At 62.4% G+C, this 27941-nt stretch overlaps 1 protein-coding gene across 6 annotated transcripts; it reads left to right on the forward strand.

The window, feature by feature from the left end:
* PLXNB1 (plexin B1) lies at positions 1-27238 on the forward strand. Of its 6 annotated transcripts, none has more exons than XM_066351817.1 (38): positions 1-194; positions 4730-4782; positions 5425-6537; positions 7405-7587; positions 7944-8072; positions 8183-8283; positions 8950-9082; positions 9362-9522; positions 9755-9889; positions 9966-10074; positions 10485-11129; positions 11314-11436; positions 11592-11714; positions 12804-12897; positions 12983-13155; positions 13322-13473; positions 14924-15029; positions 15210-15346; positions 15775-15951; positions 16161-16332; positions 16513-16755; positions 17352-17528; positions 17606-17754; positions 18193-18293; positions 18382-18599; positions 18732-18910; positions 19065-19131; positions 19364-19510; positions 20260-20428; positions 20717-20820; positions 20895-20979; positions 21196-21368; positions 21546-21706; positions 21810-21957; positions 24085-24149; positions 24291-24366; positions 25272-25346; positions 26500-27238. In XM_066351817.1, exons 3-38 carry the CDS (start codon positions 5431-5433, stop codon positions 26602-26604), a joined length of 6402 nt encoding a protein of 2133 aa, XP_066207914.1. In that variant the 5' UTR covers positions 1-194; positions 4730-4782; positions 5425-5430; the 3' UTR covers positions 26605-27238. The 6 variants fall into 6 exon arrangements, with proteins under 6 accessions (XP_066207914.1, XP_066207916.1, XP_066207918.1 ...); XM_066351819.1 differs by lacking the exon at positions 1-194 and adding an exon at positions 246-304; XM_066351821.1 differs by lacking the exon at positions 1-194 and adding an exon at positions 435-455.
* The last annotated feature ends 703 nt before the right edge of the window (positions 27239-27941 follow it).

Consider the following 27941-nt stretch of genomic DNA (forward strand, 5'->3'; position numbering starts at 1 on the left):
GGTGGGGGGTGCCGGGGGTCAGGTTACTTGGCTTACTGATGGCGCAAACTCAGCCTCAGCCCCAATGCCTGTGCTCTTCCCGCAAAGCCAGAGGTGGGGGCCGGAAGGAGGGGTTGCCTGTTCGGGAGTCCTCGGAGTAGGGGCGATGGGCAGGACCCAGCGCGGTGGGAGAAACTACGCGCCTATGAGTTCAGGTAAACAAAGTTGTAGGAGGCTAACCACAGGAGCCGGGTATTGGAAGGGAAAGAGAGAAAGCTCCAGACGCTGCGGGGCGGAGGTGGTGGTTAGCCGACAGGCACAGCAGGTGAGGGGTGCGGGTCCCGCCCGGCGCTGGCGGGCAGGAAGAACCCCGGGCGCTCGTTGTACCACCACACCTGGGCGCGCGGGACGCGACCCCCGCCCCGGCCCTACCATCCCTGGAGGGTTCCCCATTCCAGTTCCATCCCGGCGCGCAGGTGAGGCCAGGCCGGGGCGGGGCGGGGTGGGGCCGCCGGTGCGCGGCGCTCCACTCCCTTTCGTCTCCCCGGCTGCGATCCGTGCTGCTGTGGTAATCTCCGGGGTGCTGCCTGCCCCTCACAAGGGCGGGGTCGAGCCCCTCGCCCCGGGGAAGAGCGGAGCCCGCGGGGGCTAGGACGCGGGGTCCTGGGCAGCTCGGGGTGCGCGCCCAGCTCTCCCGGCTGCTTCCGGCCCGGCCTGGCCGGCGGGCGGGGGCAGGGCGGCCCGGCGGGCGCGGGGGGAAGGAGCGGAGCCGGCCCGGCCAACGCGGCTTTGTCTCCTTTGTTCCCGGCGGTGGCAGCGCCGCGGCGGGAGGGGCGGGCAGCGGGCGCAGTTTTCCGCCCCTCGGTCTCCGGGTAACGGCGTTGGCTCCGCCAGACCCACCTCCAGGGGGCGAGGGGGGTGCAGCGAGGTCGCCGCGCGCAGATCTCGAGCCTGGAGCGGCCGGCACCCGCTTCTGCGCGCTCGTCCCGCGGGGCCCGGCCGGGTGGTAAGTGCGGGGCCGGGGCCGAGGTGGTGGGGACCCCGCGCCGCGGCACGCCCTCGAGGGGAAGAGCCTGAGGCCTCAATCCCGCGGGGCTGGGGCGGTCGGGTGAGTGGTGGGCAGCTTCAGTGCTGAGAGTTGGGACCACACTTCTCCGCGTGAAGGGAAACTCTGGCGGCTCCGCCTGAAACGCGATTGGGAGACGGAGGAGGTGGAGCTGCTCCTCCGCGCCCCCTCCTCGCCGCCGCCGCCTCAGCCGGAACCGGCCAGCCCCTTCCCCGCCCTCCCAGGACCACTGGTGGGGTCCTTGCCCGGGGCCCGGGCCGGGGAAGAGCCAGTGGGGTATGGTGGGAGGAGTGGAGGCTTCCCCTCCTGTAGTAGCAGCCCTTCAAATGCGGACTGGGACCCTCCTGCCACCCACCCGCAGAAGGGGGCCCCCCTGTCAGTACACGACGGTTTTTGAGCCCTCGCTTGTGCCGGGTAAATGGTGGGTCCTCCCACCCCAAGTCAACACACAGACAACAGTGCGAGCAGTGTGCACTACGGCTCTGTCAATGAGTAACTCTTCTGAGCGAACCCTGGGAGCCCCGCGGGAGCGGGGAAGGGAAAGGCCAGTTTCCCAGAAATTTGCAGGAGTCCGGAAATGAGGGCTGGGTATGACCCTTCTCCAGGTGTGGAAGGGCAGAGTTTGTGAGCCCCTTGGGTCGGTGAGGACAGCCCCAGAAGGGCCCAGGAGGTGCCTGTGTTTGCAGACTGAAACTAGGCAGCCTTGGGCTCCGCTGCAGAAGTCCAGAGGAAGGTGGGCCAGAAGAGCCCACAAGACCGGCCTGGACACAGGCGGAGGGAGGCTTTGGCTGTGAGCCTGCATGGGCCTGAGGTCTGTGGAATGGGCAGGAGACCCTGGCTGTATACGTTGGGCACATGAAGCCTGGCTCCAAACCCTCTTTCTCAGTCCGCTCTGGCCTGCTCATTAGTAACAGTGGGGCTCACCTCTTGTCCATTGAGAGGCCAAGTAGCTTCGAGAGCCCTCTGTCTTCCCTGCTAGCTGGGTTTCCTTGGCTATAGAATGTGGGTTCTTACCAGAAGCACCTGTAGTAACCTGTTCTGTCCCAGTTGCTGGGGCCTCTGAGTCAAAAGCCACATTCCCTGCCTTCAAGGAGCTTTGAGTCCAGAGTGGGAGGGTGGGACAGGGAGAAAAGTGGCCCTTGTTTGGTACCACTGATGTCAGGTGTGCACTGTATCATGTGTAGTGGTCAGAGCAGCCTTGTTTTTTGGTTTTTTTTTTTTTTAAGATTTTATTTATTCATTATAGAGAGGGGAGAGAGAGAGAGAGAAGGGGGGAGGAGCAGAAAGCATCAACTCCCATATGTGCCTTGACCAGGCAAGCCCAGGGTTTTGAACTGGCGACCTCAGCGTTTCCAGGTTGACACTTTATCCACTGCGCCACCACAGGTCAGGCCAGCCTTGTTTTTTGTTCAGCCCAAGGCAGAGATGGCACAGCCACCACGCAGAGTCGGCTCAGCTGCCTGGGAGGACCAGGAAGGCTCCCCTGGGGAGTGATGGTTGGGAGTTGAGTTAATGGGATAGAGGGGGAGTAGGCATTCCAGGCAGTGGGAGCAGCCTGCAGTTCAGGCCGCGTGGGGGAGCGCTGGCATGTGATGGGAGAGGGTGGGGGCTGTTATCACAGGCCACAGGCCCCACCGTTTACCCGGCACAAGATTCAGGGGGTGGGGGGGTATGCTCTGGTTCTGCCTGAAGAGCCTGTGAGGTAGGATTGATGGAGGGCTGGGGGCTTCTCTGCGGTCTGTGGCAGAGGTTAAGGAGTGCCCAGCGAGGAGAAATTGTCCTTGTCCGGCCCCCCTTGCCCCGTGGTAAGTGGGGAAGGGCGAGGAGTACTGGGCTCTGTTTCAGCGATGGAGGCAACCTGCCGCCTTTCCCAGCGGGTCGGTGCCAGCCTTCTCTGTGGCCCCGCCAGGAGCTGTTCGGATCCCACCCATCTTCCTCTGGGCCACACAGTTTGGATTTTACATTTGGATAGTGTCTTGGTTGCTGCCCCTTGAGGGCTGAACCTTAGCACACAGAAGGCTCTGAACAAATATTTGTGAGCGAATAAAGGAGTGGATGTTGGTCTAACTATGGACCCTCTGTCCAGGCACATCCCTAACCAGGAGGTGGCAGGCGGGGAGAGAGCAGTAGCCCGGGTGCAGGAGGTGGCCCCTCCCCTCCTCAGGCAGATGCTGTCTTCCTGGAGGAAGAAACTTTCTTCCCTTATTCCTTGGAAACGAGACAGGGGGCTCCTGGGAAGCCTGGCTGTGCCACAGCCCTGGGCTGCTGGCCGGTTCACGACTCTCCCTGCTGCCCCCTTACCCCGCCCCCCCCCCCGGGTGGCAAACAGAGGCAGCCTTGTTCCTGCTCCCATAGAGCTGTCCTGTTTTCTGCACACTAAAAATGGAAACCCCCAAGCTATTTCGGGAGCAGTGCCCAGCCGGGCTGTGGCCACGGCTCCCACCGGGCTGCTGGACCCTCCTCCGAGCCTTTGGCTGGGCCTGGCTCACTCTAGGGCAGCCTTGGGGACTCCGCCTGGAGCCCTTGGCTGGGAGGAGCTGACCTGGGCTGAGGGAAGCTCTCCCACAGGCCTGCTGGCAGCTGGGTGGTGGGAGGGGCTGGGCGACGTGGCCCGGGCACAGGCAAGTAGGGGGAGCATGGTGTGGCCTGTGCTGTGCAGCCTGTCCCAGCACCTCACCGACCTTGGGGCTCTTGGCTGGAGACCACTGGGCTTGGGGTTGCCATGGTTTCCTGGTCCCAGCAGGCCACAGCTGGGGCTTGTGAGGAAAGCAGGCACCCCAGGTTTGGGGAGTTCCTGAGGGGGGGCACAGCTGGGCATGATGACTTATTCTAGGGCATCCCCTTTTTCCATCCTGGGCCCTGACTCTGCTTTGACTCTGCTGGAGAGAAAATAGCAAGAGATGGCCTGGCTTCCGCAGCCCCTAGGGCTTAGGGCTTGAGCCGGGGTAGTGTGCATGAGTGTCTGTGGGTGTGTGTCTGAATGTGGGTGCTGGTGTGTATGTCTGGTGTACGGGTATGACACGTTCCTGTGTAAAGTGCATGTTTGTGTGATGTGTGTTTCTCTGTGTAAGGAGGTTGTCTCTGTGTGGTTGTGTCTTTGTACAGACATCTGAGTGTGAGTGGTGGGTCTGTGTGCCGTGTCTGCCTGGGTTTCTGTATGTACAGACTGGATCTGTGTGCATGTCTATGTGTGCAAACACCCACATACTTGTGTGTGCATGTGTGCAGACCTCTGGGTGGTACGTACACTGCTTGGTGGGTGCAAGCTTGTGTCTGTTTACGTGCGAGCAGCAGTTTGGGCTAGAACAGCCCCTGGTCTGTGTGGAGGGGGAACCTGGTGTCCTGATAGGGCGTAATTCGGACAGAGGGTGAGAATGGGTGTGCCAAGAAGGGAGAAGAGGGGGCTGCAGGCGGACAGGGCCCTGCTGAGGACCCTGCCAGCCGTGCGGCTAATTCCCAGCTGCCCTTTCCCAGGCCCTGAGTGTGCCCAGCTCCTCTGCCCTCCCCCTCCCTGTGTGGACTCTGAGGCGGCGTCCCCTGTGGAATGTGTTTGGTGGCCGAGGGCCAGGCCGGGCCCAGTTCCAGCAGCAGCAGGCTGGGCAGGGGGAAGGGGGTACCTCTGTGCTGCCTCTACATGCCTGCAGCCCAGCCCCCAGCTGCATGCTCTGCTTTCTCCCCGGCTAGGTGACTCCTACACAGGTCATGCTGTTGTCTCCTGACCCAGCCAGCCCTGCCAGGTGAGCCTGACCTCACACCTGGGCATCTGGGAGAAGTGTGACTCCCACCTCTACTCGGGGCTCTCTAGGTGGGGTCCTGTTTGTCAGGCCTCATTCCTGGCGGCCTTAACCTCCCTCTTCTCTCTGGCCCTTTGAGTCTGTGCTTATTACCCGTCTGGATTCTGGCGTGAAAGGCCCTTCCTCCCCTCTGGCCGTGCCCTAACATGCGAGTGGCCCGTGGACCTCACCCCCCCCTCCTTCTGTCCAGGAAACCGACATCTGTGAAGAGGGCCTGTGCCCTCCTCTGGGCTTTGGGCCCCTCCTTCCCATCACTTACTCTCTCCTGCACCTTCCAGGCCCTGGTCCCTGGGGGTGGGAGGCTTCCCCCCTCTCTGTGCCTTGGACCACGTGGTGGGTCACACCGGGCAGCGCAGGGCAAGGATGGCGGGGGCAGGGTCTCCTGGGGGAACGGTGCCTGCAGAGAATGGGCAGCGTCGAAGCTTCCAGGAAAGAGCTGACCCCTTCCTGGTATGTGGTCTTGGGCTTGTCCTGGCCCATGGTGCCCCTGCTCACCCCCAGGCTAGGAGAGGCATCGTGGCAATCTGAAACCCTAATCCCTCACCGGTGGCCCCCTGTGCCCTGTCCCACCTCTCTCCCTACCAGGTGACCATGCCTTCCCTCGGCCCAGCTCTTCTCCAGGTGCTCTGGGCCGGGTGGGCCCTCACCCTCCAGCCCCCTCCGCCAGCTGCCTTCATTCCCAACGGCACACATCTGCAGCACCTGGCACGGGATCCCACTTCGGGCACCATCTACCTGGGGGCCACCAACTTCCTGTTCCAGCTGAGCCCGGGGCTGCAGCTGGAGGCCATGGTGGCCACTGGCCCTGTGTTAGATAGCAGGGACTGCCTGCCACCTGTGGTGCATGACGAGTGCCCGCAGGCCCAGCCTACTAACAACCCGAACCAGCTGCTCCTGGTGAGCCCCGGGGCTCTGGTGGTGTGTGGGAGCGTGCACCAGGGCGTCTGTGAGCAGCGGGGCCTGGGGCAGCTCGAGCGGCTGCTGCTGCGGCCAGAGCGGCCAGGGGACACCCAGTATGTGGCTGCCAATGACCCTGAAGTCAGCACTGTCGGACTGGTGGCCCAGGGCTTGGCTGGGGAGCCCCTCCTGTTCGTGGGGCGGGGATATACTAGCAGGGGGGTGGGGGGCGGCATCCCTCCCATCACAACCCGGGCCTTGCGGCCATCAGACCCCCAGGCTGCCTTCTCCTATGAGGAGACGGCCAAGCTGGCCGTGGGCCGCCTCTCTGAGTACAGCCACCACTTCGTCAGTGCCTTTGCGCGCGGGGCCAACGCCTACTTCCTGTTCCTGCGGCGGGACCTGCAGGCTCAGTCCCGAGCCTTTCGTGCCTACGTGTCCCGCGTGTGTCTCCGGGACCAGCACTATTACTCCTACGTGGAGTTGCCCCTGGCCTGCCAGGGTGACCGCTACGGGTTGATCCAGGCCGCCGCCGTGGCCACATCCAGCGAGCTGGCCCAGGGGGAGGTGCTCTTCGCAGCGTTCTCCTCAGCTGCTCCCCCCACTGTGGGCCGGCCCCCACTGGCCGCTGCCGGGGCGTCTGGGGCCTCTGCCCTCTGCGCCTTCCCGCTGGATGAGGTGGACCGCCTTGCCAATCGCACGCGCGACGCCTGCTACACGCGGGAGGGCCGCACGGAGGACGGGGCCGAGGCGGCCTACATCGAGTATGACGTCAACTCCGACTGCGCACAGCTGCCTGTGGTGAGGCCCAGCACTTACCCGCCTCAGGCCGCTGGCCAGGCGTTTACTGCCAGGCAGCTGCCAGGGAGTCTGAGGGAAGCCGGTGGTGGTGTGGGGGGCTGATCAGGTCACTGGATGTTACGGATGTCACTTCCTTTGTGTCTGGGTGGTGGGGCGGTGCGTGCGGGAAGCATGACGTCAGGGGGATAGAGCTGTCAGCAGTGGGCTTGGGCTGGGTGCTGAAGGGGTGGCGTTTGTGTAGGCGAACTGAGAGGATGTTTGGAATTCTGAGCTAAAGGGACAGCAGCCCAGAATGGGGGGCTGGGTGGGGGAGTGGGACCTGTTGTTTTAGGTTTTTGAGCAAGGAGGCAGATAAGGTGAAGACTGGTTTGGCTCTAGCCTCAGAATGGATTTAAAAAGGGAAGAAACCGCACACAGGAGCTAAGCGAGTCAAGTGAGGTGTTAGGGCGCAGAGTGGGTTTGGAGACGAGGGCGCAAGCTGCGAGAGGCTTTGGAGAAGTGGTCCAGGAGGAAGGTGTGCTTGTGCATCCGCTGAAGGAAGGAGCCCCCAGGCTAGGGATGGGCAAAGGTGGGGTCCGGACAAGTGGGGATCAAAAGAAGGGGAAGGACTTGCTGGAGACTGTTGGAGGCAGCTGGCGATGAGCCACCAAGGCAGGGCGCGGATGTGACTGTGGGAGATGTTGTCAGGGAGGGGCTGGCAGAGAGCCTGGAGACAGGTACGGGGTTGTCCCAGGAGGCCCAGCAGAGAAGATGGAATTGTCCAGGGAGAACAGGCAGAGAGCCTGGGAAAGGCAGTGGGGTTGTCTGGGAGGATGGGGCAGGAAGTTATCCAGGGAGGACCTTCCTGCTGCTTCCTGCTGTCTGTAGGACACCCTGGATGCTTATCCCTGTGGCTCAGACCACACACCCAGCCCCATGGCCAGCCGTGTCCCCCTGGAAGCCACACCAGTTCTAGAGTGGCCAGGGGTTCAGCTAACAGCTGTGGCAGTCACCACGGAGGATGGACACACTATTGCTTTCCTGGGTGACAGTCAAGGACAGCTGCACAGGGTGAGTCCACAGGAAGTACTGGGCTCTGCCCCAGGGTTCGGAGAGAACAGGATGCTGGGAACCCAGCCTGGGCAGAGCTACCCCTGAGACCCCCTGGGGCTGGGATATGGGACTGTGAGTGCCCCTGGCCTGAGGCTGGGGAAGAGGACCTGTTCTCTTCTTCCTAGGGCTAGGGAGTGTTTAACTGTGATCCCCACCCCTTCTGACACCCCCTCCTGCCCCAGCCGGCTGGTCTGACCTGTACTGCCCCGGAGGAAATCTACCTACAAATTGCTTCATTGTAGGGAGAGGAGAAACTGAAACTTGGGTCTGTGGCCGTGGACTTGGGTCCCAGACCTTGTGGTTTCTGATCTCAGGTATACTTGGGCCCAGGAGGTGATGACCATCCATACTCTACACAGAGCATCCAGCAAGGGTCTGCGGTGAACAGAGACCTTATCTTTGATGGGTCCTTCGAGCACCTGTATGTCATGACCCAGAGCACCGTGAGTGCCCAGCGAGATCTGGGGTCTGCCTGCTGGGAGGCCAGAGACCCATGCCTGGGTGAGCCATGAGTGTTTGGATTGCTGGCCTCAAGTCTTCTTTGCTGTCACAGCTTCTCAAGGTTCCTGTGGCCTCCTGTGCTCAACACCTGGACTGTGCATCTTGTCTTGCTCACAGGGACCCATACTGTGGGTGGTGTGTGCTTCTTGGCAGGTCAGTGCTCTGCTGACCCTGACCTTTTCCCCAACCCCAGCTCTAACCCCAGCCTCACGTCCCCAGTGCTCCTGTGTCATCGCTCTGTCCAGAATTGCTGGCCCATGACTCCACCCCGACCTCTGGATGCCCCAGTTCCCTACTTCACCCTCCACCCTGAGTATCATTGTGTGTGTGTGTGTGTGTGTGTGTGTGTGTGTGTGTGTGGCAGAGACAGAGAGAGTCAGAGAGAGGGACAGACAGATGGGAAGGGAGAGAGATGAGAAACATCAATTCTTCGTTGTGGCTCCTTAGTTGCTCATTGATTGATTTCTCATATGTGCCTTGACGGGGGTTGGGGGGTGCGAGGGGGCGCTACAGCAGACCGAGTGACCCCTTGCTCTAGCCAGGGACCTTGGGCTCAAGCTGGTGAGCTTTCTGCTCAAACCAGATGAGCCCTCAAGCTGGCGACCTCGGGTCTCGAACCTGGGTCCTCTGCATCCCAGTCCGACGCTCTATCCACTGTGCTACCGCCTGGTCAGGCCACCCTGGGTATCATTGCCTTGCCAGGGCACATCCAACCAGGTGTCATGGCCCAGTTGAGGATGTTGCCCAGGTCCCCGGGGTGGTAGGTGTCCCGTCCCATGAACTCCCAGTGACCCTGTGACACTGGCCATTCTTGCCCAGGTGCAGTCGCCGTTCCGAGTGCTCGCGGGGCCGGGGCCCAGAGCGATGGCTGTGGAGCTTCCAGTCTGAGCTGGGCTGTCTGCAGGTGGCAGCCATGAGTCCTGCCAACCTCAGCAGAGAGGAGAGGAGGGAGGTGAATGACCCAGCGGGCGGGGCCCTGGCGGGAGGGCTCCGAGGATGGGCTGACACCTTGGGTTTTGCTGTCAGATGTTCCACATACCACATGGCCTTGCCCAGGTCACTTCTCTTGGGGCTTTGCTTTCTCCATCTGGTACTAACCAGGCCAGAGGGTGTTTGCGAAGGCTTGGGGGCTGGTGGCCACTGGGGCCTACCTACACCGGGTACCCCTTAAGCGCAAGGCCTGATCTGCTGCCCAGTGGCTCTGACAGCGTGTCCTGGCTTCTCTTGGCAGGTTTTCCTTTCGGTTCCCGACCTGCCACCCTTGTGGCCGGGGGAGTCGTATTCCTGCCACTTTGGGGAATACCAGAGTCCTGCCCTGCTGACCAGTTCTGGTGTCACGTGCCCTTCCCCAGACCCTAGTGAGGCCCCAGCGCTGCCGAGAGGAGCCGGTGGGTGAGAGAAGGGGCCAGCCCTGGGGCCTGGGAGCCCTACCCACTTCCAGGGGGTGTGGTTGAGTTGAGGTGTGAATTCAAGCCAAAAGCCCCCCAGTCGTCCTCCAGCCTCTAAAGTCCCCATTCTGTGTCCTGTGGACTGTGTCCCATGACCCTTCCCCATTCGGGGTGCTCACCTCACACTGGTCTCGGGACATGGGCTTGGGGTCTGGATGCCCCTCCCCGCTCCTCAGGGCTGGCGCTCTCTCCCCCGTTGCAGACCATGTTTCCGTGAGCATGGAGCTCAGGTTTGGTGCCGTCGTGATTGCCAGAGCTTCCCTCTCCTTCTATGACTGTGTGGCCGTCACTGACCTCCACCCGTCTGCGCAGTGAGTCCCCCACCTTTCCCCCCAGGCCCGGGGGTGCCTGTGGTGCCCCCTTGCCCCACGGCTGTGCTCTGTGCAGGTGCCAGGCCTGTGTGAGCAGCCGCTGGGGGTGTAACTGGTGTGTCTGGCAGCACCTGTGCACGCACAAGACCTCGTGTGATGCTGGGCCCGTTGTGGTCAGCCAACAGGTAAGTGTGACTCCAGGGTGGGGTTTGGGGTGCCCTGGTGAGAGTTGCTCTGCGGGCCCGGGGTCTGTGTGCCTGCCTGCCCCCCCAGAGGCCCGGTTGTGAGCCTGCCCTGGGCTGCTGTTGTGACGACTCGCTGGAGAAGGCTGTCCCCGTCCTCGGACATTTAGAGCTGAGCGGCAGGGAGGTCCGAGCCCCGGGCCCCGGGCCCCACCTCAGCACAGACGCCCTGAGCCTGCCTTCCCCTTTCTCCGGTGGAGAATTAATGGGCTGTTTTTGTTTTTCTTTTCCTTGGTCTCCTTTCCTCCTAACACTTCCTTTGCCTGCCTGCTGCCTGCTGCCTGCTGCCTGCTGCCTGCGCCTGCGCCCGCCTGCTGAGTGGCCCCTCCTGTCTTTCTCTGCCTCCCCCTCAGCGCCCCCTTCTCTCCCCAGCCCCTCCTACGCAAGATACAGCCCCCCCCGCAGCACCCCAGACCACAGTCACCCCAGCTCCGGACCCCCTTCCTGGGGGGCCTGCCACTCCGTCCTCGGCCACAGCCTTGGAGGCTCTCCCCGAGGCTGGGCCTTCCCTGCCCAGCCCAACCCCTGCCTCGGAGGGCCCCCTACCTCCCCAGCTCCTGGATGGACCAGCCACTGCTGTCTCCACTATCCCTGCTGCCCCCACTGTCCCCGACTTCGGGCCCTCGGCCACACCGAAGGACTTCCCGGCTTCCACACCGTCATCCACAGATGCAGCGACGCTGCCCCCGGGCCCGGCGGCCCCCAGCCCCGAGGCCTTCCCCACCACAGCACCCCCAGCCCGGCCCCCCAGCACCGCTCCCGCCACTGCTTTCCCAGGGGCCACCGGCTCTGCGACGCCCGCTCCGGACTGGCTCCTGAGAGAAGGCGGCGAGCTGCCCGAGGCGGACAAGTGGCCGGGGGGTGACCCGCCCGCCTTCTCCACTTCCACCCTCCTCTCAGGTGATGGAGACTCGGCTGAGCGCGAGGGTGCCCCCGCCCCCCACATCCTCCTGTCCAGCCTCGACTACCAGTACGACAGCCCCGGGCTCTGGGAGCTGGTGAGGCCCGGCCCGGGGAGGAGGCCTTGGGAGGGGACCGGGCCGGTCGCCCGCGGCCGGCCTTACGGGTCTGCGCCGGTGGGGATCGGCGGGCGGGGAGCAGGGGTGGGGGGCGGGCTTCTGTGTGGGGGAGAACCGAGCGGGCGGCGGGCTCCACGGCATGCCCTGCTCTTGGTGCCTGCAGGAAGAGGTGAGCTGGGGGGCAGGCTCCTGCCCTTGTGTGGAGAGTGTTCAAGGCTCCACGCTGATGCCGGTTCACGTGGAGCGCGAAGTGCAGCTGCTGGGCCGGAACCTGCGCCTCTTCCAGGTGAGCGTGCCCTGCCTGCAGCTGTCCCGACCTCCTTGGCTGTTGGCAAGTTATAGACCAGCCCTGGAGGACAGGGACAGGGCCGTGCCGGGTCCCTGCGGGGCTCAACAGACCCCGCTGCTAAAGCTGCCCCACCACACGTCCTCTGCCCTCAGGACAGCCCCGGAGACAACGAGTGTGTGATGGAGCTGGAGGGCCGGGAGGTGGTGGTCGCGGCCCAGGTGGAGTGTGAGCCTCCTCCTGATACCCGATGCCATGTCGTGTGCCAGCAGCACCAGGTACAGAGCTTGAGGGCCTGGTGGGCAGGGCTGCTACAGCCACAGGCTGGCTACGCCACCCCCATCTCTGCCCAAGCTCTGACCCTGTGACCATGAGGGAGTCTGGTACCCCCATCTCTAACCCTCTGACCATGAGGGAGTCTGGTACCCCCATCTCTAACCCTCTGACCATGAGGGAGTCTGGTACCCCCATCTCTAACCCTCTGACCTTGAGGGAGTCTGGTACCCCCATCTCTAACCCTCTGACCTTGAGGGAGTCTGGTACCCCCATCTCTAACCCTCTGACCATGAGGGAGTCTGGTACCCCATCTCTAACCCTCTGACCATGAGGGAGTCTGGTACCCCCATCTCTAACCCTCTGACCATGAGGGAGTCTGGTACCCCATCTCTAACCCTCTGACCATGAGGGAGTCTGGTACCCCATCTCTGACCCTCTGACCATGAGGGAGTCTGGTACCCCCATCTCTAACCCTCTGACCATGAGGGAGTCTGGTACCCCCATCTCTAACCCTCTGACCATGAGGGAGTCTGGTACCCCCATCTCTAACCCTGTGACCATGAGGGAGTCTGGTACCCCCATCTCTAACCCTCTGACCATGAGGGAGTCTGGTACCCCCATCTCTAACCCTCTGACCATGAGGGAGTCTGGTACCCCCATCTCTAACCCTCTGACCATGAGGGAGTCTGGTACCCCCATCTCTAACCCTCTGACCATGAGGGAGTCTGGTACCCCCATCTCTAACCCTCTGACCATGAGGGAGTCTGGTACCCCCATCTCTAACCCTCTGACCATGAGGGAGTCTGGTACCCCATCTCTGATCTCTGATTCCGTGTCCCACGGAGTCCCTGAGGCCCAGCTCTAACCTCTCACCAGTGGCCCCACCCGGTCCCTACAGTCCAGTTCTGCCTCTGGCCCTTTGTCCCTGAGGAGTTTTGTAGCTCTGACCCTGTTACCCTGGGTTCCCTGCACCCCAGCTCTGACCTCCGACTTTGTATTCCCACAACGAGTCGTTTCAGTCCTTTCCCTGACCCCCCGCCAGGCCTGCTGCCTGTCGAAGCCCCAGACTCACCCCACCCCCCTTTCTCCAGCTCAGCTACGAGGTTCTGCAGCCCGAGCTCCGCGTGGGGCTGTTTCTGCGCCGGGCTGGCCGTCTGCGCGTGGACAGTGCAGACGGGCTGCACGGTGAGCCCCCTGGGGCTGCTGGGGCTGGCTGGCGGCAACAGGGCGCGGCCAGGCCTGCCTCTCACGTTCGTCTCTGCCGCTCCAGTGGTCCTCTATGACTGTTCCGTGGGACATGGGGACTGCAGCCGCTGCCAAACCGCCATGCCCCAGTATGGCTGTGTGTGGTGCAAGGGGGAGCGTCCACGTTGCGTGGCCAGGGAAGCCTGCGGTGAGGCCGAGGCTGTGGCCACCCAGTGCCCTGCGCCCTTCATCCACTCGGTGTGTTGAAACGCTGCCGTGTCCCTTCCTTACTGCTCTCCCTGGACGGAAGGGGGGGGGGCTGCTGTGGGTCCGGGGGCCCCAACACGGGAGGTTGGGCGTGTCTCTCCACACTGCCCCGGGGTCGGCAGGCGGGTGGAGGTGAGCGTTCCTTGTTCCGGAACAGGTGGACCCACTGACTGGGCCTGTCGACGGAGGCACCCGTGTCACCATCAGGGGCTCCAACCTGGGCCAGCACGTGCAGGACGTGCAGGACACGGTCAGCGTGGCTGGGCTGCCCTGTGTGGTGGACGCTCAGGAGTACGAGGTCTCTAGCAGGTGAGCTGGCTGGACCGCCAGGAGCAGGGTGGGCCCCGTGGGCTCTGTGGTTGGCTCTCCTGCTCAGGGCCGCTCACCCGCAGCTCCTCTGCTCTCCCCTGTCCCTCCTTCCCTGGTTCTGGTCACGATGCCTCGGTGCTCAGGTTGTTGTCATCATGCACAGACCCGCAGCCCCCTGGCCGGGGCTGCTAGGCGTTCGTTCCTGGGCTCAGGGCCCGGCCACTGCCTGGAGCTGTCCGACAGTGGCTCTGCTTCCCGGTTCCACCAAGGTGTTCTCACCTGGGTTCCAGAGTGACCGTGGATGTAGTTGTGGCAGCAGGGCCTTCAGATCCCAGACAACAGTGTTCAGGGGCTGGCCCTCCAGCCAGCTGCCCCTTCCTTCCCAAGCACTGTCCTGAGGGAGCTCCTCCAGAGGGTAGAATTGTGGCACCCCTGCCGAGTGCCGGGATCCTCAGGCCAGGCCCCAGGACCCCCGCTGCCCTCCCAGGCTCATGGCTTCCGGAGGTTCTAGTTCATAGGAACCTAGCTGGTAGTTGGAGGATCCCAAAAGTGCATACATGGGCCATCCCCCAAGGAGAGCTCCACAATTAGCCAGTCTCAAATCCAGCCATACGTCAGGGTTACCTGGACACCCTGCCCCAAACCGCCACAGAGCAGGCCCTTAGCCTCAGCCGTGGAGATCTGGGTCTGTGGCTCACTTTGGGGCCGGGTAACCTGTGTTTTAAACAAGACTTAAAGCATGTGGTTTTCCCCTAAATGTGTTATGACTGAGACCTTGAGGCAATTGTCTAGACTGTTAATGATTCTAGAACCATGAGACTGAAGTGATTTATAAAGTGGTTAAAATATATTCTGGCTAAGGACTCTGGCTGGGTAGTTTACACATCACTTGTTCCCTTTTCTCTGTGACTGTGACAATGTCACAGAGTTTAAGCCACGACAGGCTTTACGTTGTGGAAATTCATTTGCCCCAGGCTTCTCTGTTTTCTGGCTAAGACCCAGCATTTTCTTAGATTGCTCACTGCCCATTCAGGTCTATCCCCAGACCTGACTGGAGGTTCTCAGGGACTTTTTTTTCATGAGGAAATCAATTTCCCAGCACCTTTGCAAGGGGTGCTGTGCACACGTTAGGCCCACAGGTTAGCTCAGCAGCTCGCCGCCACAACCAGCCGTCCAGGGATCCTTTGTAAATTTGTGCCACACAGAGAAATTCTTCCTTGTTAGGGGGCTCGGGTTCACCTTGAATAGTGGAAACTGTGAGTGTTGATTCTCAGCTGTCAGGGCCTCCCGGTGTGCCGTTAGGCCTTCCCTCTGCAGGGAGAGGAATTGTATCAGTCTCCGGGAGGGTGGGGAGTGGGGAGACCACCTAAGTGGAGCAGAGAGGGGCAGCCAGGTCAGCTGGAGGGGCCCTTGGTGCAACCTGGAACCCCAGCCTGCTCTGTGCCTACAGCCTTGTGTGTATCACTGAGGCCAGCGGGGAGGAGGTGGCAGGTGCTGTGACAGTGGAGGTGCCAGGAAGAGGACGTGGCGTCTCGGAGCACAGCTTTGCCTACCAGGTGCCTGACCCGAGCCCCTCTTCTCCCAGCTGCCACCAGGCCTCCCCTGCCGGTGGCTCCTCCCAGACCCTGTGGTTTTACCTCTCGGGGCTCCCCACCCCAGGGCCCTTTCGCCTGTCTCGGGCTCCCCCAGCACTCCGTTTCTGGCCCAACGCCTGTCTATCCCTGTCCTCCCCATAGGACCCGAAGGTGCATTCCGTCTTCCCCTCACGAGGCCCCCGAGCTGGGGGCACCCGCCTCACCCTGCGCGGCTCCAAGCTCCTAACGGGGCGGCTGGAGGACATCCGAGTGGTGGTTGGAGACCAGCCTTGTCACCTGTGAGGGCTCCTTTCTCATTTTGCAAAACTCCGTGCACTCCAGGGAGAAGAGATGGAGGGGTGGGGTGTTGGGGGGACGGGAAGGGAGAGAGTGCTCCATCAGACAGTGGCCTGACTCCCCGAAGCCGGGGCTGTCGTGGGAAGTGCAGCCTGCAGGGTCCCCCATGGTGATGGCAGTCCGCACTGCAGGGAAGTGACCTGAGGCCTGAGGGGTCCCGTGTCCTGGGATCACCCCTTCCTCCTCCCTGCGACCCCTCCGGGCAGCCCGGCCTGCCCTCCAGTCCTGTCCCCCATGGTGATGGCAGTCCGCACTGCAGGGAAGTGACCTGAGGCCCGAGGGGTCCCGTGTCCTGGGATCATCCCTTCCTCCTCCCTGCGACCCCTCCGGGCAGCCCGGCCTGCCCTCCAGTCTTGCCTCCCTTCCCTAGGCTGCAGGGGCAGCAGGCGGAGCAGCTGTGGTGTGAGACCAGCCCACACCCCGGGCCTGCCACACTCCCAGTGGCCGTGTGGTTTGGGGCCACTGAGAGGAAGCTTCAACACAGCCAGTTCGAGTACACCTCAGACCCCAACGTCACCTCTGCGGGCCCCACCAAGAGCTTCCTCAGGTGCAAGGCCAAGGGCCTGGCTGCATGGCATGTGGCTGGGGGGGTCTCTGCGGGTCCAGTCCACGGGGGGCTGTAGGGCTTCATGTGGGGCGCTGTGGGGAGAAGGCTCGGGTGGCTGTGAGCAGGGGTTGAGCTAACCGAGCTGGGCCCAGGCTGTGCTTTAACGCCTGGGTCTCAAAGCCACGACTGGCTCGCGGGCTGTGTTGCAGCGGAGGACGTGAGGTGCGTGTCCACGGCCAGAATTTGGATGTGGTGCAAACACCGAGGATCCGGGCGACGGCGGCGCCGAGAGCGCTGAGGCCGGGCCAGGAGCTGGGGCGGAGGCGCCACGTGAGCCCCGAGACCGCGTGCTCCCCGGGGACCTCCTGTGCTGCTCAGCACGTAGGACACCGCCCACGGGCACCCCCGGCCTGCGCGGGCCTAGCCGCCGCCCGCCTCACCCCCCACCCCGCCCCGCCCCTCCCCGACACTGTGGGCAGCCGGGAGCGGCGGGGACACCTTTGTGGGCCCCCTTCCTGCAGGCCCTTCACTGACCCCGCCACTGTCCCTCCTCCGCCCCAGTTTGAGGAGCCCTGCCACGTGAACTCCTCCCGGCTCATCCTGTGCCGCACACCTGCCCTCCCGGGCCTGCCGGAGGACCCCCGGGTCCAGGTGGAATTTGTCCTCGACAACCTCGTCTTTGACTTCGCCACACTGAGCCACACCCCCTTCTCCTATGAGCCTGACCCCACGCTGCAGCCCCTCAACCCTGAAGACCCCACCACACCCTTCCGGCACAAGCCTGGAAGCGTGCTGTCTGTGGAGGTACTGTTCCGACTGGGACACGGTGGTACCCGAGACCCCCCACGTGGCCGGACGGTACTGCTGTGTGTGGTGGAGGGGGTCTGGGGGGTGCGCGACTGCCTCACAAGGGACAGCAGGCGCACCTGGTGGCTCACCCTTCATGTGGCTGGGCTGAGGGGGCTGGTGGGGTGCCTAGCCTGTCGCACCTGGCAGGGCCTGGCCCCTGTAGCCTAGGTCCTGACATACCACGTGGCAGATGTCTGTGACAGTATGTAACGTGTTTGGCACATGCACCGGTGGGGCCAGTGGTCATAGTAGGGGCTCCGGCTTTGTTAGGCAACTGGGCAGAATTTGGGACAACTCTCTAGTCTCCAGACTTTGAGCTCCTGAGGAAGAAAGATAGAGAAGCGTCAGGACAGGGTGTGGCAGCTTGGAAGACATCCAAGGGACTGTCACCCCATGTGCAGGGGAAGAGGTGTGAGGCCCCATCAGCCCTGCTCTGGGGAGGGGGTCTCGGGATCATCCCTCCCGCATTTGGGAAGACAGGATCTGAGTGACCACCCGCTCATCCCCTCGGGAAAGAGTTCTGAATGACCGAGCAGCGACCCATGTTCCAGGGGGAGAACCTGGACCTGGCGATGTCCAAGGAGGAGGTTGTGGCCATGATAGGGGACGGCCCCTGCGTGGTGAAGACACTGACCCGGTACCACCTATACTGCGAGCCCCCTGCGGAGCAGCCCCTGCCCCGGCACCAGGCTTCGCTGGAGGCGCCTGACGCTCTGCCCGAGTTCACGGTCAGTGGGCGGCCCCGGGGCAGGGCCAGGCGTCAGGCCTGCGCAGAAGCCTTGCTCACAGGAGACTTCCCGTGCAGGTGCAGATGGGGAACCTGCGCTTCTCGCTGGGCCACGTGCAGTATGATGGCGAGAGCCCTGTGGCTTTCCCCCTGGCAGCCCAGGTGGGCTTGGGGGTGGGCACCTCTCTTCTGGCGCTGGGAGTCATCATCATTGTTCTCATATACAGGTGGGTGCTGCCAGAGGTGGCTGGGTTGGGGAGGGGCCAACTAGACCAGGGGTCAACAAACTTCCTACAAAGGGCCGGGGAGTAAATATCTCAGACTTTATGGACCAGGCGGTCTCGGTTGCAACTGCTCAACTCTGCCGCGAGAGCCCCAAAGCAGCTGTAAACAGTATGCAAACACACGAGCATGGCCCTGTTCCAATAAATCTTTATTCACAAACACAGGTCAGAGGTGGGTTTGGCCTGGTTATACTTCGCGATCTCTAGGCTCAACTGTGCTGCACGAAACAGGACATGGGTGGGTGTGACACAGACTCACTGATTCTGGTGTAGGCCCTGGCTTGGCTGGGCCTGGCCGGGCAAGACCGCTGGCTAAGGCAGGCCAGGGCTGCGTAGCCCCAGAGCTCCAGCCTTTCCCATCCTGCCCTTGGTGCTGAGCAGGAGGAAGAGCAAGCAGGCCCTGAGGGACTACAAGAAGGTCCAGATCCAGCTGGAGAACCTGGAGAGCAGTGTGCGGGACCGCTGCAAGAAGGAGTTCACTGGTGAGGCCGCAGGGAAGGGGCCCTGGCTCCCGCACCTGCTCCCGTCACGTGGCCCGGGCGCCCGAACCCAGCCTCTTCTGCCCAACAGACCTTATGACCGAGATGACAGATCTCACCAGTGACCTCCTGGGCAGCGGCATTCCCTTCCTGGACTATAAGGTGTATGCCGAGAGGATCTTCTTCCCTGGGCACCAGGAGTCCCCCTTGCACCGGGACCTGGGCGTGCCTGAGAGCAGGCGACCCACTGTGGAACAAGGGCTGGGGCAGCTCTCCAACCTGCTCAACAGCAAGCTTTTCCTCACCAAGGTGCCAGCCCTGCCCTGGCACCCCCCTCCCTGCCACGCACACCCAGACCCACCTGGCCTGCCTGTGCCGCCCCTTCTCCACCCCAGGGTTCTGAATCGCCCCCCTCACCCCGTCCTCTCTCCCCGATGCTAGTTCATCCACACCCTGGAGAGCCAGCGCACCTTCTCCGCGCGGGACCGCGCCTACGTGGCCTCTCTGCTCACCGTGGCATTGCACGGGAAGCTGGAGTACTTCACGGACATCCTGCGCACCCTGCTCAGTGACCTGGTGGCCCAGTATGTGGCCAAGAACCCCAAGCTGATGCTGCGCAGGTCTGTGTGCTTGTTGGGGACAGTGGGGGCCTGGTTGCTGTGGCCACCTGCGGCCGGGACCTGAGTCAGGACCTCCAGGGCCCAGAGCTCTGCAGAGTAGGGAGCCCCGCCTGCTAACCCTGCCTCCCTTGTCCCCCCTTCCCTGTCATACCAGGACAGAGACCGTGGTGGAGAAGCTGCTCACCAACTGGATGTCCATCTGCCTGTACACCTTCGTCAGGGTGAGGGAGGCGGAGGTGGATGGCGCTCCCCTGCAGAAAGGGGCGGCCTCCAAACCCCACAGCTCCCGGGCTCCCAGGCAACCGGTGCACGCCTGCCCAGCATGTCCTCAGACACCTTGAGCCCTCTGCAGCCTGCAGCCTGTCCCCTTCCCCAGCGTGGGTCATGTTCCCTACACTTCTGCCCGAGCCTGTCACCTGCTCCCAGGGCTCTGACTGCCTGCCACTCCCCCAGGATGCAGTAGGGGAACCTCTGTACATGCTCTTCCGTGGAATCAAGCATCAAGTGGACAAGGGGCCAGTGGACAGTGTGACTGGCAAAGCCAAATACACCCTGAACGACAACCGCCTTCTCAGAGAGGATGTGGAGTACCGTCCCCTGGTGAGGGGGTCTGCGTGTGTGTGTGTGTGTGTGTGTTGTGTGTGTGCGCGCGCGCGTGCGCTGGAGTGTCAGTCTTGGTGGCGTGAGCACATGTGAGTGCATGTGGCTGTCTGACTGGGGCTAGAGCCAGCCAGACCTCTAGCTCGCTGTGAGAGAGGGAGCTTTAGACTAGCTCAGCAGAATGGAAGCTTGAGGGCCAGACCTTGAGGATAGGGCCTCAGAGAGTCCCGGGCTTGGGGTGGGCCAGGGCGTGCACAGCCAGGCACTGGGGAGCAGCCAGCCCTGCCGGGCCCAGTCCAAGTCCTTGCTGTGCCAGAGCCTGTTTGCCTGGCCACGGTCTCATTGTCCTGCCAGGGACGTGATATGCCCACCAGGCTGGGAGCCACCCTGGCAGACCTACCCGTTAGGTCCCTCTGGGTCCCTCTGGGTCACCCTTAGTGACCCACCCAGAATTCCTTTGGGAAAATCCCATTCATGCTCCTCTGTTAGGCTGGTAGGGACTTCCCTCAGGTGCCTCAGCCTGACCAGCTGAGCCAGGAGATTGGGGACCTGAATTAAGAGCGACTTGTGCTCGCTCATTTTTTCTGCCCTTCACTCCGTAGATATTTACTGGTACACTGTGCCCAGGGCTGGGGTCACGGGGAGGGGGCCGCTGCTGGATTGCTCATGGGTTGTCCCTGCCCTTGGCCTGTGTCTTGGTCATTGCACATGGGACGTGAACCCTGACTGCTCCCGTGTGTCCTGTGCAGACCTTGAATGTGCTGCTGGCTGTGGGGCCTGGGGCGGGAGAGGCCCAGGGTGTGCCGGCGAAGGTCCTGGACTGTGACACCATCTCCCAGGCCAAGGAGAAGATGCTGGACCAGCTCTATAAAGGAATGCCTCTTGCTCAGCGGCCAGACCCCCGCACCTTGGATGTCGGTGAGGGTGGAGGGGACACGGAGCCAGAACTGGGCTGGGCGGTTCCTGGACCTGCTCTGCAGGCAGCTCTCCCGGTTTGAGGGGGGGCGGGGTTTTAAGTGAGGACAGAGCTGGGCTCTATAGGGGCGACCTCTCACCTGGTGAGAGGCTCCGACTCCTGGTCTTTGGAGAGGTTGGGTGGGGCTGCGCCCGATGGAGGGGCCTGTGTCCCCAGAGAGGAAGAAGTAGGTTCCACTGTAGAAAGGGTGTCCTGGAAGCCCTGGACCAAGTCCCGCCTTGCCCTTGCAGAGTGGCGGTCTGGAGTGGCTGGGCATCTCATTCTTTCTGATGAGGATGTGACTTCTGAGGTCCAGGGTCTGTGGAGGCGCTTGAACACCCTTCAGCATTACAAGGTGGGAGGGGTGGGGGCCGGAGGAGGGGCATGGTGGGGGCGGCTGGTGGAGGGGTCACTAGCTGTGGTTGGCAGGTCCCAGACGGAGCAACTGTGGCCCTGGTCCCCTGCCTCACCAAGCATGTTCTTCGGGAAAACCAAGATTATGTTCCTGGCGAGAGTGAGTACCCACCTCCGCCCTGTCCCGGCGCCTGCCCTTGCTTTGCCCAGGAATGGAGGAAGGAACCCGGGACCTTAGGCGGTGCTGATGTCTACTTCCCTTCTACCCAGAAGAACCCTCCCCAAGTGCCCCCACTCCTGGGAGTCGGCAGGACCCCCGGGCTCATGGGAGACGGCCACGTGATGAGGGGTGGCAAGCAGTGGGGTCTTGGCACAGGGACCCCGATGCTGGAGGATGTGGACGAGGGGGGCATCCGGCCCTGGCACCTGGTGAAGCCCAGCGAGGAGCCCGAGCCGCCCAGGCCGAGAAGGGGCAGCCTGCGGGGCGGGGAGCGGGAGCGAGCCAAGGCCATTCCGGAGATCTACCTGACCCGCCTGCTGTCCATGAAGGTGGGGCAGGGTGGGACCGGCAGCGGCAGAGGGGTCTGTGGTGGGGGGACAGTAGCCACCTGTGGGATTTGGGGCTGGTGTGGGGCTTACACCAGGATCTAGTGCCACGAGTGTCAGGCTGGGCTGTGGCTGAGGACCCCTTGCTGACCATGCCGCGTTGCTTCCTGTCCCCTGCAGGGCACCCTGCAGAAGTTTGTGGACGACCTGTTCCAGGTGATTCTCAGCACCAGCCGCCCCGTGCCACTCGCTGTGAAGTACTTCTTTGACCTCCTGGATGAGCAGGCGCAGCAGCACGGCATCTCCGACCAGGACACTGTCCATATCTGGAAGACCAACAGGTGGTGGTGGGCGGGGGAGGTTGGGGCCCAGGTGCGCATGCGCAGGGTCTCTCTGCTCCTGCCGGCGCAGCGTGCTCACCAGTCCTGCCTGCCCCGCTCGCAGCTTGCCGCTGAGGTTCTGGATCAACATAATCAAAAACCCACAGTTCGTGTTTGACGTGCAAACGTCTGATAACATGGATGCAGTGCTCCTGGTCATCGCACAGACCTTCATGGATGCCTGCACCCTGGCCGACCACAAGCTGGGCCGGGTGAGTGGTCGGGTCTGGGAGCACGTTCAGGTCGTGGGCGGGGCCCAGCCGGGGGTGGGCTGTGCTGTATGTTCCTGCGCCCAGATTCCAGGCCCTCCTGGGAACGTGGAGGAGGAGGGCCGTGGCAGGCCTCTGCCTCCAGGCCCCAGGCCAGGCGTTGTCCCTGGGCTCCCTGGGAGGTGATGCTGCCCAGTCTTCAAGGATGAGCAGGGCCAGGGCTGCTGTGTGCTGATTCACGGGGTTCAGACATAGCAGCAGGTGCAGCCTGTGGGGGTGACCAGGGGCCCGGGCCACTAGGTGAGGGCTTACGCTGAGGGGGCATTCGGAGGCACTGCAGGTCTGGGAACGGGCTGGGAGTGGTAGGCGTCAGGCCTGAGAGTTAGTTAGGCAACTGCGCATTGGGGTGACTGGAGCCTAGGTCTGCAGAGGAGTCTGTGCTGCCCGTAGGGTGAGCAGTGGCCAGGTTCGAGGCGGACCAGGGGTGTGGGGCAGCCAGAAGCTGTAGGTTGGTGTCGGGGATGAGGAGGACAGAGGGGTCACTTGGGATCCCTGGGCTTCTGGTCGTAGTGAGCTCAGACTTGGAGGAGGTGAGTCTGAGGCAGTGGGGCCTCCAGGCAGCTTCCAAGTGGAGACGTGGGTTCTAGGATTGTGGGGCCGCTCTGTAGGCTGTCTGGTACATTTGATTTCTGAGCGGGCGGTGAGTCTACCTGCCAGCACGGACCAGGGGAGAGTCCGGGGCGGGGCCAGGGCTTGGGAGGCGTGCTGGGGCAGGGGAGTCAGAGAGAAGTGGTCAGGGCTGTCTGGCAGCACAGAGGGTGGGGCTCTGTTGTCACTGTAGTCAGAACCTAGAGAGTCCTGTGACATAGGGGTCACCCAGCAGGCAGGGCCCTCAGGTCCGTGTACTTTGCTCTGTTTAGTACAGACCCTAGTAATTACCCTGTGACCTCTTGGGAGATCCATCTCCACACCTCTGTGGAGAAACAGTGGGAAGTTCCACTCTGTAGTGCTGTCCTGTGAACCATCTTTGCTCTGCCCAATAAGCTGAATGCCACAGGACCGCAGCAGGACCCAGGGCCACCTCCACGGGGCATGCTATGACATGGCTGGGTGTTCCCTCTGATCTGCACACCGCCTCTCCTTCCCAGCATAGTGCAAATGCTCCCTGGGTAGCTCAGGAATAGTCCAACCGGGAATGCCCGGTGGCCTCCACCGAGAAGGCATGCATACTGCCTCGGCCCGGGCTGTGTCCCTGCTGAGGGGCGGTGCCATCTTGCCTCGGCCTCCCAGCAGCATCAGGATGAGACTGCAGGTCCAGAGAAAGGAAGCCTGCTGCCCAGAGCCCACAGCCGCTGGGGCAGAGCTGGGAGTGGCCCCAGGTTGGTGGTAGAGGATGTGTCTGAGTCTGTGAGAACTGTGGGCTCTGATTTGAGATACTTGCTTTGAATCCCAGATCTGCCATTCAGGAGTGAGTTGACCTGGCCAATTGACTGGGTCCATTTTCTGATTTTTAAAACGACCACATGGGGAATGGATAGCACGTGGAAAGCAGCAAAGGCTACACCCAGCACTGTCCCCTTCCTGCCATGCATGCCAGTTCCCTGCCAGAAGCAGGTGGGGACTTGGGTTGACGGAAGGAAGGAGCGGAAGTCCTTGCAGAAGGAAATGGGCAAGAGTGATGAGTCATCTCGGTTGCCTGGATCTGAGGGGCGTTCCTGGGCCTTTGATTTTTTTTTTGGGGGGGGGGGGTTGAGAGAGAGAGAGAATCAGAATCATCAACTCATTTTTCCACCGTGCACCCATTATTTGCTTCTTATACGTGTCCTGGGCTTGAGGTCAAGCCAGTGCCCTCGGGATTGAGCCCTGATCCTGGGCTCAAATTGGTGACTTTGGGGTCAAGCCAGCTCCCTCAGGATCTCGCTGGCAACCCTGGGATCAAGCTGGTGACCCCAGGCTCAAGCTAGCAACTTCTGTGCTCCAGAATGACGCTCTCTCCGCTGTGTCACCGGCTAGGGTGGAAGTTGGGATTTTTAGAACTAAAGCAGTGCTGGGAAAGTTGGGACAGTTGGTCCCGCTCACAGGGTTCTCCTCCTTTCTCCTTCTGCTGCCTGCCTGCCTGCTGGCACCCAGGACTCCCCCATCAACAAACTTCTGTATGCTCGGGACATCCCCCGGTACAAGCGGATGGTGGAAAGGTACGAGGGCAGAGGAAGGGTCTGGAGGGGGCCAGGGTGGACGGACTGCTGTGTATTGACAGCTGAGGCCCAGGGGTGGCCCCGGCGGGGTGAGGAGTGGGTTTGTTTTCCCAGCAGCTGCCATCCCGTGATCTCTGGCAGGTACTATGCAGACATCAGACAGACCGTCCCGGCCAGTGATCAAGAGATGAACTCCGTCCTGGCCGAGCTGTCCCGGGTACGGCCTTCCCTCTGCTTCTTGGGCTAAAAGCACAGGCGTCCTGCCACGAGCGTCCAGCCCCTCCACACTGCTCCTTTGCAGGGAAGCTCTTGGGACCTCAGCAGAATGATTCGATTGCCACTTTAATAAAACAGGGCTCCCAGCATGTCATCAGAAAGCAGCAGGGGTCTTGTCCTGGCAGCCGCCTGTTCACCTGACTCAGCCAGGTGCCTGTATGCATGCAGCCCTCGTTGGGGTCTGTGGGCGACGGCCCCAAGGCGGCGACGTTGCTGGGGTTCAGCCCAGGGCTGCCCGGGTCGGCCTGCCCGGGCCTTCCATTGCTCTGCTTCCCGGGGTGCTGTGACGTGCCCCCCCCTGCTCCTGAAGCAGCCCCAAACATCAACCCCGGGGCTATAAACTGTTTCTGAAATGATGATGGTCATGACCACCGTGATAATAGCTACGATTTTGGAGTGTTTCTCTGTCGGGAGTGCTTTGATTATTTGCTCATTTCATCCCCATAAGAGCTGCACAAGTTAAGTGATCTCAGCTCTGCTGTCCCCACGTGTCCCTGCTGAGGGCCTGGGTGTGACCTCAGGGAAGACTTGAGTGGGATCAGAGCAGCATCTCTCCTGCCTGGCTCTGCAGTCCCCTGGGATGACACAGGGTCCCAGCTGGACCCCACACCATGCTGAAACTGCAGACCTGGGGTGTCTCCACCGAGGAGGCCCTGTGGCCCGTCCTGTCCCCAGTTGAGCGCGCCTGCTCTGGGGTCCTGGGTCGGCAGCGGGGCTCTGCTTCCCGCTGCAGGGCTCGTCCCTTCCTCCCCTCCCTGGCCCCTGACTCGTCCCACCTCTTCCCTGGGTTCTGAGCCTCCTCTGGTGGCTGGTGGCACCCTCATCTGTCACCTCTGTCTTCCCTAGAACTACTCTGGAGACCTAGGAGCACGAGTGGCCCTACATGAACTCTACAAATATATCAACAAATACTATGACCAGGTGGGCAGAACCCTGGGGCCTGACCGGGGGGCTGAGGATAGGATGTAGAAAGGTGTCCGGCCCTGTGATTCTCAAGGGGGGGCCTTCAGGTCTCCCCCAGCACAGGATAGGGGAGGCGCTGCGTGCTGGGCTTTTCAGACGTGCTTCCTGGTATGGGCTGTGCTCTGACCTGTCCCCACCCTGCACCCGGGCCCCTCAGCAGGGCTCGCAGGCATGGTGGCAGCGGTCGTGGTGATGGTGAGGATCTACCAGGGCCTGGAGGTGGTAGGTAGGATGTGCTAGGAGGGCCACACAGCTGCCATCTCTGCCCTGACCTTGCCCCGCCTCAGATCTCTGCACAGGCCTACACAGGCCACGGGTGACAGTGTGCAGTACCCAGTCACCTCTGAGCTGCATGGGCCAGAGAGGAGGGCCCAGGCACAGGGTGTGGGTGAGTGAGGTCACCATGGAGCCGTCTTTCTGGGGGATTCCTGGACAGGCCCCCAAGACCAGAGCACCCACCAGTCAGCCTCCTGAATGTCTGCCAAAATCGTCTGTCCAGATGTTTGCATGACACCAGGATGTGGCCGTTGCTGTTCCGAGATAAGGATCCTCCTCCTGGCCCAGGCCTGGAGTGAAAGTCCTTTCATAAGGGACTGATGCACAGTGTGGGGGAGCAGGGGACACAGCGGGCGAGCCTCTCCTGGTTTCCACCGCCCCTCTGTGGCGGCCCATTTGCGGTTAGGTCGTTTTTCACGTCTGGTCAGTATCTGTCTCCCACACATGAGTCCCACGAGGCCAGGATCACATCTGTCATTGTTGGGTCCCTGCTCCTTGCCCAGCACCTGGCACATAGGAATTCAGTAAATGCTTGTGGCCTGGTGGGCAGGGGAGCAGGGTAGTTGTAGCAGGGCTTCAAGGCCGGCTTGGCGGTTGGGGCTGGCCTCCACCGAGAAAGGTTTTCCCGGAGCAAGTGAGTATTTGTTACCGTGGGTGATAGGTCCTTCAGTTCCCCACACCGCTGCTCCTTAGACACAGTAGCGACTTTGTGGGTGCTCTTCCCTCCCCCTGGCCCAGCCCTGAGGTCACACCGGAAGTAGTGAGGGTACAGTGAATTGTGCCCCAGTATCTGAGGAGGCTGGAGGTCTCCCTGACGGTGGCCTCTGTGTTTCAGATCATCACTGCTCTGGAGGAGGACGGCACGGCCCAAAAGATGCAGCTAGGCTATCGGCTGCAGCAGATCGCAGCGGCCGTGGAGAACAAGGTCACGGACCTCTAGGGACCCAGTGAGCCCTGCTGTTGCCTCAGCCCCACCTGGGGAGCCTGGAACCTCGAGGGAGCGACCACCTCCTTAGATGCCTGTAGTGCCTGACAAGCAGAGTTAGTGGAAGGTGACTCCCGGTCTGCTGGTGGCTCCGGCCTGGACCCTGCTGGACTCACCTCGCAGGCCTGGGCCCGTGCGGCTGATGGCCTGGTGCCCAGCCTGCTCCCCGAGCCCGGTGGCCCTGTGGGCTGTTGTCTGGGTGACGTCAGTCTGCGGGGCGTCAGGTACGAAAGACTTCCGGAGTGGCGGGAAGAGCCCCCAGCCCGTGGCGAAACCGGACTGTTCCTGAGCGCTGGCCTTGGTCCCGTGGGGATTCAGAGAGGAAAAGGGGCCGCACTGGCTGTCCCGCCCTCCCCTCTGTCAGCCCTGACCTCAGTTTAGTTGCCTCCGGCCTTTGCTGCTGCCACGATCCTAGGTCCGAGAGATGAACACCTCTCCGAGGCCCCTGCGAACTGACCCCTCAGGAGGGCGCCCTGGCTGGGGGCCGCTCTGCCTCAGAGGTGGCCATGGTGAGGGGCGTCTGCTGCACAGGGGCCCCGGGGGAGAGCGGCCCACCCCGACCAGCTCTTCATTAAAGGATAACACACTGCGTGGTGTCTGATACGTGGGCTCAGCACAGCCCCTCCCCGAGTAGCGGGCGCGGGGGTCGTGGGATCTGCGCTCGGGGGGGGGTCTCCAGGTCCCTGGGGGTCGTGGGATCTGCGGTGGTTGGGGGGGGTCTCCAGGTCCCTGCGGAGACCTCCTGCAGGGCAGGCTGGGCTCTGCCTGGGCCCTGGGCAAGGCTGGCTGGGGTCAGAGATTCCGTGAAGGAAATGAGAGTCCCGTCCAGGATGGGGCTGGGGAGGCCTGCAGCTGAGGTGGGGGGGCTGCAGTCTCTCTGGGGGGGGCTGCCTTATCTGCAGCTTGAGTGTTCTGACTCCTCCATTCATGTTCCATTTATCTGGAGAAGAACTGGGTAAGGACTGCATTGTTGCAGTCAACCTAAGCAGAGTGGGTCCCGGGGTCCTTTTCCATGGTCCCGTTTCTGAACTTCCGAGCCCCTGGATCTGGATGCTCTAAGGGCTCCGGGGGATGGGTTGTCTTCTAAGTCAGAGCATCTAGGGTGGAGGCTCCTAACCCTACTGTCTGCCTGCATGACGGCCACCTTGTGTGGGTTTTCTGACTTGTAGCTGGGAGTGAGCTTCGAGGCTGTCTTACTGGGTCTCGTGTTGCTGGCTGGGTCTGTAGGGCTGGGGGTTGACGCCCCCTTGGCTGAGACTACCTTTGGCCTCAGCTGGGGGCCAGCCTGCTGA

This window comes from Saccopteryx leptura, chromosome 10 (genome assembly GCF_036850995.1).
Source record: "Saccopteryx leptura isolate mSacLep1 chromosome 10, mSacLep1_pri_phased_curated, whole genome shotgun sequence".
NCBI classification, from domain to species: Eukaryota; Metazoa; Chordata; class Mammalia; order Chiroptera; family Emballonuridae; genus Saccopteryx; species Saccopteryx leptura.